Source organism: Gracilinanus agilis, chromosome 3 (assembly GCF_016433145.1).
Source record: "Gracilinanus agilis isolate LMUSP501 chromosome 3, AgileGrace, whole genome shotgun sequence".
In the NCBI taxonomy this organism is placed as follows: domain Eukaryota; kingdom Metazoa; phylum Chordata; class Mammalia; order Didelphimorphia; family Didelphidae; genus Gracilinanus; species Gracilinanus agilis.
In genome coordinates, this window is record NC_058132.1 from 189,399,739 (window position 1) to 189,410,471 (window position 10,733).

General features: G+C 39.3%; 1 protein-coding gene across 1 annotated transcript in view; it reads right to left on the reverse strand.

Moving 5' to 3' along the window:
- The window catches only part of EXPH5 (exophilin 5), a 107,142-nt gene extending 97,897 nt beyond the window's left edge, over positions 1-9,245 (reverse strand). Inside the window, exon 1 of the mRNA XM_044669138.1 lies at positions 9,044-9,245. Within this exon, the coding sequence (XP_044525073.1) occupies positions 9,044-9,162 (119 nt within the window). The 5' untranslated portion in view covers positions 9,163-9,245. The remainder of the gene's footprint in view (positions 1-9,043) is intronic.
- Between the last annotated feature and the right edge of the window lie 1,488 nt (positions 9,246-10,733).

Consider the following 10,733-nt stretch of genomic DNA (forward strand, 5'->3'; position numbering starts at 1 on the left):
AAATTAGCTAGAAATTGAAAAACATCATGGGTGGCTTTGAAGGAGAAAAGAAGGAAAAATATATATATAATAATAGGGGGTGGAAACCGAAGAAGGCAGTTTCCTTGCTGCTTGGGGAGTCTTAATTATGGGTTGGTCAAAGCTCAGCTCTCAGAGAAGCTTTTGGGCTCACCACCCCAGTGGCTTTTACAAAGATGGCGACCTTTAGGGCTCAATGGAAAATCAAAGCAAGGCTGGATGGTGAGGGCCCAGAAGGTGATCCTGATGGGGCCCCATCAAAAAGGATTCCATTTTTTCATTCCGTGCATGCATATGAGGCTCTGGTGATTTTTTTTTTTTGAAACACTAGTCACCTTCTCTCCTGACTCTTCTTACTATAGTTACTACTACAGGAATTAGTAGAATGATCCCACAGGCTTTAGAACTAGAATGGACTTTAGAGATTGTCCACTCTAATCCTCTCCTTTTACAAATAAAGGCACTGAGGCCAGAGAGGTCCAAGCCATGAGTATGAAATACCATAGGAGGGATGGGGTAGGGACACTATATGGTACGAGGGATAAGGACTACTCTCTCCCTGCCAGCCAAACAGAGTGACCATACTGACCATGTCACCCCTCTACCCAATAAACTCTAGTGGCACCCATCACTTCTAGGATCAAATATAATATAATATATACTACATATTATATATACATATATCAATTATATTATATATAACTAAATATACTTTTATATATTATTTACTATATATAATGCATAATAAAAATTAATAGAAATATAATAGAAATAAATATAAAATATAATAGTAAATAGAAATATAATTAAATAATTAATGAGTATGATTGATATAAATATATAATAACAAATATAACAATATATAATCAAATATAATATAACCAGATCCTCTGGTTGGCATTCAAAGTCCTTCAGAATCTACCCCCTCCTATCTTTCCAGTTTTCTTAGATTTTACTCTTCTTCATGATCCAGTGACACTGGCCACTTTTTCCTTGAACGAGACATTCCATCTTTGGACTCAGATCATTTTTAAAAACCCTTACCTTCTGTCTTAGTATTAATTCTAAGGAAGAAAAGTGACAACAGTTGAGGAATGGGGGTTAGGTGACTTGCCTGGGGTCACACAATTAGGACCTATCTGAGGCTAGAGTTGAACCCAGGCCCACTGGACTCCAGGCCTCATGCTCTACCCACTGGGCAAATCTTGCTGCCCCAGACACTTGCCATTTTTATTGGCTGTCCTCCGTGCTTGGAATACTTTCTCATCTCTGCCTCCTAGCCTCCCTGGCCTCCTTCAATTCTTAGCCAAAATCCCATCTTCTGAGAAGTTTTTGCTGATCTCCCTTCATTCAAGGGCCTTGCCTATGTTGATTATCTCGAATGGATCCTCCATCTATCTTACAAATAGTTTTCATGTTGTCTCTCCACTAAATTATGATGTTCTTTGAAAGCAGGAACTGTCTTTTGTCTCTCTTTGTATTTCCAGTGCTTGGGATGTAGTAGGTGCTTTATCAATGCTAAGTTTTCATTGAATGTAAAATGAATCTGCTATTTGCCTAACTGTTAAGTTCTACATAGGAAAAGAGCAACAACAATAGTTATCAATACGCTTTTATAAGTTCAATCAACCAATCAATCAGTATTAAGCACCTACTATTGTGCTAAGTACTGAAATATAGACACAAAGAATATTTCCTTTTTTAAATTAAAATTAAAAAAATTAACAAAATCAATTTTCCACCACTAAAACTTTGTAACAAATATGCACCATTAAGCAAAATAACATGAGCCGTGTCCAATATTTCTTAACACCAAGGTTAAACACTATCATAGGTGGGATTTGAACTCCGGTTCTCTGCCTTCAAAATCAATGCTTTTTTTTTCTGTCACACTGTTTCCTTTAAAATATACTGTCAGAAGTGGAGTATAAAACCATGCTTCCAGGGGAGATTGTTGCCTTAACATGGCAAATTTAGTTCAGCTTCAGTTCCCCTTCCTAATACAAACCAGAGGACAGAGGGCATGGAACAAGGCAGGCAAAAATCAGGCCAAATGTTCTAGTGAAAATTCCTTTGTGTAAAAAAGAAAGTAATTTTTGTGACTATATAAATTTAGCTAATTTATATAGCTATAGGACTGAAAATCCTTTGTTCTCTATCACATGGAGTATTTGAACAGTGACTGAGTGGTCACCCATCAGGGAACCATTTGGTGTGACTCTTGGAGTAGATGACAAGACCACCTACCACAAAATTGCAGCTAGAAGGAGGGGAAACTTTGAGATCCCTCTCCAAGCAATGACAGAATGCCTGGATTCATTCCTTAGTCTAAAAACTCCCATCTCCCATCCTAATGATTCTGAACCTTGAAGCTACATTGTGCAAACCTCATTCCCCAGGCTCATTTGCCTGCTTTTTCATTCTCATCCCCATCAACCCAACCTCCCTCCAATACCCGACTTGAGATCTACCTTCCACTTTCACTGTGCTCTCTGGACCGCCTACCCCATCATGAACAAACTCATTTTCATAACCTTTAATCTCGCTCCCTCTATTCTCTGACTCTCATTGGGATCTAACTCTCTTCTGATGACACTGAACCTTTGGCCACACTGACCAGTATTGTTTATACTTTGCTTCCCAGCCTGGTTCCTTGGTGTGGTGAGGGAGTCCAAAAATTCCTTGCTTTCCCTTGCTACTTTCAGACTTTCTCTTTTACCAGCATTCAGAAACCACTTCTTATTGCTGGTTCATTCAATGCAAATTTGTGAACTAATCAACATTCTGGAACCTTTCACTGACTGACCCACAGTCCTTATTTCTTCCTTCCTCCGTTGAGTTCAGTGACTAGTTCACAGTTTTCTCTCCATCCTCACTTCTTCCTATATACTGCAGGACTTCAAAATACCTATTAACGTTTCGACATACATGTTAATTCAATTCCCAGGACCTACTCCTCTATCCCAGATACATGCCTCCATGTAAATGAACTTGAAAATTCCTTTACTTGATTGTAATCTTTTATCATTCCATTTTTCTGCTTACAAACCCTTTTTCATCTTCAGTATGACCTCCAATCCCTCTATCCTTAATTTCTTTCCCAGGCTATTGCCCCTGCCCTGGCTACTTCTATGTTCTCTACCTGGAGTCTTACACACACTTTTCTTTTTACAAGTCCCTTGTTCCCTTATCTCATTGTTGAGCATGCCTCATAAAACTCAAACATTCATTATCTGTTATCTTCGTTATTATTAAGATGCTTGTGAACAGAACTAAAGAAAAATAAAAATTCTTCTGAGTTTGATGTTGCCTAATTTCCACTAAGTCCTTAAAACAATCCTTCTATACTTCCCTAATCCATTTGCTACCCCACTCAACTATTCCAAGCTTTTTCATCCCTCATCAAGTTTCTTATGGCACTCTTCCCCTCCCTCAATCTTCTAAGATAAGAACTTTGACTCTTCAGTGGAAAAATGAGGCTCTCTTGTCCTTATCTCACAACACTCAGATTTCTTTCCTCATTATTTCCTCCTTTGCCCACGTTACCTAAGTCAAGTCCTTCTTCAGTACCACATTCCATCCCATTTTCTTCAGCAGACTGTCCTATCTATCATTCCTACTCTCATGAAGCTTCATTCTTTATTTCCTGGCTGCTTCCCTGCTGCCTAAAAACATGACCCCCTCTGCTAGCGATCATCCTATATCTCTCTTCTACACCATGGCTAAACTTGGGAAAACTGTTCACTTTTAGTGTTTCTACTTCTTTCCCCTCACTCTCTTCTAAACTCTCTGCAATCTCCCCTCTGACCTCAAACTAAAACTGCTCTCTAGTCTTACATCACCAATTGCCTTTTTTTCCCCTTCTTAAACCCTTACCTTCCATCTTAGAATCAATATTGTTTATTGGTCCCAAAGCAGAAGAGTGGCGAAGGCTAGGCAGTGGAAGTTAAGTGACTTGCCCAGGGTCACACAGTTTGGAAAGTGTCTGAGGCCAGATTTGAACCCAGGGATCTTTTATCTCCATGTCTGGTTCTTTACCCACTGAGCCTCCTAGCTGCACCACCTCTCAGCCACCTCTTGAATATCTCATACTGGATGTCCTATAAACACATCAAACGCAACATATCCAAAATGGAATTCATCATGTTTTCCCAAAAATCTTTCCCTCTTCCCAATTTTGTGTTTACAATGAAGTGTAGCAGAATTTTCTTTGTCATTGAACCTTGAAGTCGATCCCAAATTTCCATCTGGGTTCAGCTCACATATACTATCTATTGCCAAGGCTTACTATTTCTATCTTCACAAAATCCCTTGTACACTTCCTCTCGTCTCCATTCACATTGCCACCACTCTATTGCTGGTTCTTATCACCTCATGCACAAATTATTCATAGGCTTTTGGTTGGTATCCTTGCATCAAGTCTCTTCCCCACTCCAATCCATGTCACTTTAACAGTCAAAACTATTTTCAGTTTTGACCCTATTACTTTCCTATTCAGTAAATACCAGCAGCTCACTATTATCTCCAGAATCAAACATAGACTCCTCTGGCATTTAAAGCCCTTTATGACCTCTTCCCACGTAATCTAGTTTGACTACTCTTTACTCCTTCTTGTTTTGCTTTACATACAAGACTATTTCCTGGCACTAAGTTTTCATACTGGATATCCCCTATGCTTCTAATATTCTCCCTCCTCACTTCCACTTTCTGGCTTTCCTGGCTTCTTCTCTCCTCACCTTCATTTTCTGGTTTTCTTGGCTTCTCTCCACACTCAGCTCAATGCCCACATTCTGTTGGAGGCTTTTCTTGGCTCGCCACCCTCCTCATTTTCCATCTCTCATCGCTGCCCTCTGCTTCCCTATTTTTAGTGCCTTCTCTCAGGGATTTCTTTCATTTTCAATGTACTTATCTTGTATATATAATCGTCTCCCTATTGTTTTCTCCACTAAAGAGTGAGTTCCTTGAAAGAAGAGACTTAAGTTTTTACCTTTGTTTATCCTTAGTGTTTCACACAGTGCCTGACAGAGTAAGTGCGTAATAAATATTTGTTGAGCAGCTAAATGGCTCAGGGGATAGAGAGACAGGAAGTCCTGGGTTCAAATTTCACTGTAGATACTTACTACCTGTGTGACTCTGGACAAGTCACTTAACCCCAAGTGTCTAGCCCTTGCTGTTCTTTTCCTTAGAATCAATTTCTAAGACAGAAGGTAAGGGGTTAAAAAATAAATGCTTGTTGATAGACCAGCTGATCCCATTCCTTCCATACTATCTGAACACATGTCTAGCCCATCTTCACCAAGTTGACCCAAAAGCCTTAAACTGGTAGAACTGGAAGAGATCTTAGAGATCATTTAGCACAATCCTCTCATTTTACACATAAAGAAACTGAGGCTCATGAAGGTTAAAAAAAAACAAATTTAATTATAGGTATTTAGTTAATGGTAGAGTTAGAAACAAAACCCAAATCTCCTGAGTCCCATCTCATTGAAGCATCTATGATATAATGGAGAGAGTGGAGAAAGTATATTGTACCTGAATAATCAGAAGAGCTGGATTCAAATCCCAATTCTGATAACTATCAACAAGTATGATGACCCCTAGATAACTTATTTCACCCTTTGATTACCTTTTGGCGCCTGTTTCCTCTCTATAAAATGAGGAAGACCAGAGAGTCTTTAAGATCCTTTTCAGCACTAATGATAAATAGTTCTGGAGTTCTGGGGTTATTTTATTAGGTAATAGCCTGACCCTGGGAACCAGATTCCATGGCTATGTATTTAAGGAACTGACAGGCATTTTTAAAGAGTCCATCAGTATAGAGGCAATGCATGTTGGTATACAATCCATTTCTCCAGGTTATTCAACCCTGACTCTGAAATCTATTGTTTAGGGCAAAAAACTGAAGTCAGGACTCATTTCCAGTGCATTTTCTGTCCCTCTGCTACCAAAGTTACTAAAAGTTCTGGGGTAGAAGTTATTTGATGCCAAAAAAGTCTGTAGACCTGGAAGCATAGAAGCCACTTTACCAAATGGATATTAAGGAATAGTTCCTCTCAGAGAGAAGCACAGTGCCATGAATGCTGGCTCTGGGTTCCAAGGATGTCATTTGAAATCCTGACTCTGCCACTTGCTATTTGTATGATTGATAGCAAGTCACTTAACCTCTCTGGGTCTCAGTTTCCTCATCTGTAAAGTGAGATGACCTCTGAGGTTCTTTCCAGTTCTGAATCTATTATGTTTCTATAATATTCCAAGCATTTCTACATTTTAAGTACAGCGCTGAATGTAAAAATTTTAATCCCTCTCTCTTGTCAACAAGAGACACTTTTGCTTAGGTCAAAGTCATCCTGATACTTACCCAAGACTTCCTCAGCAGAAAAACTGGTTAGTTTACTATTTCTGGCTGAAGTGAAATTCTCTTTCTGACCTTCATTGACTAGTCACTAATCACTCAGGCACATTTCTTTGGGTAGAATGGCCAAAGGTGAAATTCTATAGGCACTTCCAACAGAAAAGATTAGTGAGGACTTAGCGAAGTCCAGCCAAGCATCACACACTCCTGTGAGCTCAAGGGTGTCTCTAGGGCTGCTCAATTTGTCACTGACATTTCTTGAGGTGTTTCATTCACTGCCAGGTGTTCTGAGACTGCATTGTGTCCATGTATAGTGTGTGTATGTGTGAAAGAGAGAAAGAGAGACAGAGAGAGACAAAGAGAGAGGGAGGGAAAGAGAAAGAGACAGAGCAACAGATACAGAGAGATAGAGACAGAGAAACAGAGGCAGAGACAGAGAGGGAGAGAGACAGAGACAGAGAGATACAGAGAGGGTCATTATTCGAGTCAATCATTTTATAGAGGCGACTGAGGCCCAGAGAAGGAAGGACATGACTTGTCCAGAGATGATTAGTTAGTGGCAAAGTTTAGTATTAAAACCTAGGTTTCTTGATTCATGTCCTAGTTGTTTTTCCCAATCAACTAAGTCAGTCTTGGCCTTGCCATTAGTAATGGTAATAGTAAAGGCATAGGAGATTAATTCTTGTATCAAATATGCTGATAAAAGTCTGATGTCTAAAATATTTAGGTCACTGACACACTTGTAAGACTGAGTCATTAGACAAATGGTCAAAGGACATATAAGTAGATTTCAAAAGAAGAAAATATAAAAACTATCAGTGACCACATTTTTAAAAGTGCTAAATCACTAATAAGAAAAACAGAAATTAAAACAATTCTCAGGGAATTTTATGGAATTGATCATAGGATCATAATAGGTTCAGAACTGAAAGGTCCTCAGAGATCATCTTACTTTATAGGTTGAGGAAACTGGAGGTTATGTGATATGTTATCAATCACACAAATATGCATATCATACCTAATAAGTTGGCAAAATGATAAAAGATAAAACAAACAATGTTGAAGTAACTGAAGGAAGATAGACATACTGGAATACTGTCGGTAGAACTGATCCAAACATTCTGGAAAACAATTTATAATTATGCAAGAAAAGTCACTAAATTCTTGGTATTGTTTGAACCGGCGATTCCTCTGTTGAAAATAAATCCCAGGGAGGTCAAACACACGTACGAAAAGGCCCCATATAAGCTGCACTTTTCTAGAAACAAAACTGGTTGGGGAATGGCTAAAAACAATTGTGGTATATAAACATAATGGAATATAATTGTCCTGAAAGGAAAAATGAATATAGGGAATTAATAGGAAAATGGGAAGATTTTATGTGAACTGAGGTAGAGCAAAAAAGGCAGAGGCAGGAGAACAATATACACAACTACAATAATAGTAAATAAACCCAACACTAAGAGGTAACTGAATTCACTTTAAATGCATTGATCAATATTGGTCCCAGGAGGTAGACATGACATTTGGTTCCTTCCTCTCAGTATAGATGTGGGGATACTACTAGGACAGAATGATGTAGGTGCTGTGTTCATTAATCTTGCTGCACAGAGGAGGGGGAGTGTCCTTCATCAGTAAGAATATATCAAGAAATGAGTATTGCTATAAAAAGTAAACGACATCAAAGCAACCTTTTTTTTTTTTTTTAAAGCTTTAGTGTTAAAAAACATCCTGGGTTTGAGTCCTGTTTAGGGGCAGTTACTAGTTGTATGATGGTGAATAAGGCACTTTCTGTGAGCTTCTATTTCCTTATCCATAAAATGGGAATAATAAAATTTATTTATTTCAATAAAATTATTGAAATAAATAAATTTTATTATTCCCATTTTATGTGTATATACATATACATATACATATATATACATACATACACATATATATATATATATACCTCACAAGGCTGTTGGGAAGATCAAATGAGTTAATGTATGTAAAACGCTTTCAAAGCTTCACAGGTTATATAAATGTTAACTGTTACACACTACAGGAGTTTGGAGAAAAAGTAAGAAGGAAATAATAAGAGGAGCCCTTAAGTTAGTTGTCCGACCTTGGGCAAGACATTGAACCTTACTTTCGTCACCTATAAAATGAGGGAGTTGAACGACATGGCCTCTCAGGTGCCCTTCCAGGGCTGCCATCTAATGCTTCTGCCCAGGGTATTAAAAAGTACTCAAGCCCACGAGATCCTCCCGGCTCGTCTTCCCAAGGAGCTGCCATTCGCTCAGACTTGCTCACCAGCTTTTCATCCCCACCCTCCTCGGCCCCCAGAGGCTAAGTTCCGCTGGCGGCGGCGGCGGCAGCCGCGGCGGCGGCAGCATCCCCACCGGGCAGAGGCAGCTAGGGCTGCTGGGAGGTGCCCAGACCCACAGTGGGAAAGCATGCCAGCTCAGCTCGGCTGAGAGGGAGCCAGGTGCAGCCTGGTCCCAGGAGAGACCAGGCAGCTTCCTCCTTCCTTTAATACATGGCCAGCCCAGCTCTTCCACACTTCACCGAGGCGAGCCCCACGTGAGATGTGGCTGATCCGTGGAGACCCCGAAGGTCTTTTTATTTATTTTTTTGCTCCTGTCCTGCTATGTCTAATCATAAAAGAAGAGAAAACCATTCTCTTGGTACCTGATTCTGTCCTTCTCTGCCCTCTGGAGCTCCTCGTTTCTCTCCAGGACTTGCAGGATCTGCCTGGCTTCTTCATCATTTAAGAAACTGAAATCAAACCCCTGAGGAACTTTCGTCATTTTCTTCTGGGGATAGGATTTACATTTAAGTCCATTGGCGTCTCCTGCTACGTTGACATTTTCCTAGGCATTAAAAATACCTTTACGAGCCTGGTCCCATTGCCAATAGTAAAGCCCTCCGCCTCTGAGAGTCTGAAATGCACAACCCACACCTACGGGGCTCATTTTGACAACACCTTAATGACACAATCCTCTCCGCTGGACCAACCGAGACTCAGCAGCGAGGCCGGGGGTGGAGAGGGAGCCAATCTCTTGGCAAAGGGGCGGGTTCCCACCTGACTTTTCCTTCCTCCCCTAATTAGGATTATTAAACAAACATTATGTACCTTATTTCTGCCCTTAAGTGAGGGGAAGATTTTAAATATTTACTTTAAATGCCGGACATGGAAGTGTTTGCGTTGGCTCTGCTGGTTGATAGCAGAACCTGAGCATGGCTATTAGAGGAATTTAAAAAGGGACTTGAGGTCACTTAGATGTATAATTAAAGTCTTCCCTTTCAACGAATGCCTACTAGTCTCCCGGAGAAAGCCAGTACTGCAAAACTGAAATATGTGAAATTATAAAGAAATACTTTGTCAGGCCTGTCCCAAACACATCTGTCTGGTAGGTTGTCTCACAAGTTAGCTTCAGACTTTGTGAGATTGGAAACTACCTAATTTGGAAAAAAAAATGATAAAAGTAAGGCAAGAGACCTAATTGGTAGATGACAGCTAAATGGTCCAATGTACTTCAGGATTGTGATCTTAGTAATATTTATAAGATGAAAAAACAAGAAAAAAAAGGAAAATAACCTATATGGTCCAAAATATTTATAGCATCTCTCTTTGTGGTGGCAAAGAAATGGAAATTGAGGAGATAGCCCTCAATTGGGATTGACTAAACAAATTGTGGTTTATAATTGAGATGGAATATTACTGAGCTATAAGAAACAATAACAGATTGATTTTTTTAAAACTTAGAAAGAATTACATTAGATAATGAAGTGTGAAAGAAATAGAACCAAGTGAACATTATATACAGTGACAGATTTAATATTTGGAGAATAATTTGTGAATGAACCGGGAAGTAGAAACATGAAAAACATAATCAATATTTTGCTAGAAGGTGTGGAGAGGGGAGGAAGGGGGCTGAATAAAAAAATAAATCAAAAAAGATGACAAGAGAAATGACCTCTTCAGACATTTCCAGTGGATGAAGCTGGAGGAAAGATGCTGGGCTATTCTTGGCCTCTCTTTCCCCTCTTCTTCTTGCTGCTAAGAGTCTCATGGTAAAAAATTTGACTGGGAAAGGTGGGGAATCTAAGAAAACATAATGATGTGGTAGAAAGAACTCTGAACTTGGAGTTATAGGACCTATCCAAGTAATTTTGTGCAAGTTATTCACCCTTTTGGACTTATCATCCTTATTAGTAAAATGAATGGGTTGAAATAAATGATCTACAAAAACAAAACAAAACAAAAAACCATAAAGACTTATATGAAGTGATGCAAAGTGAAGGAAGCAGATCCTGGAGAATGTTGTACACAGTAACAATGTTGATCAATTGTTAATGACTTTATTATCAGCAGTGC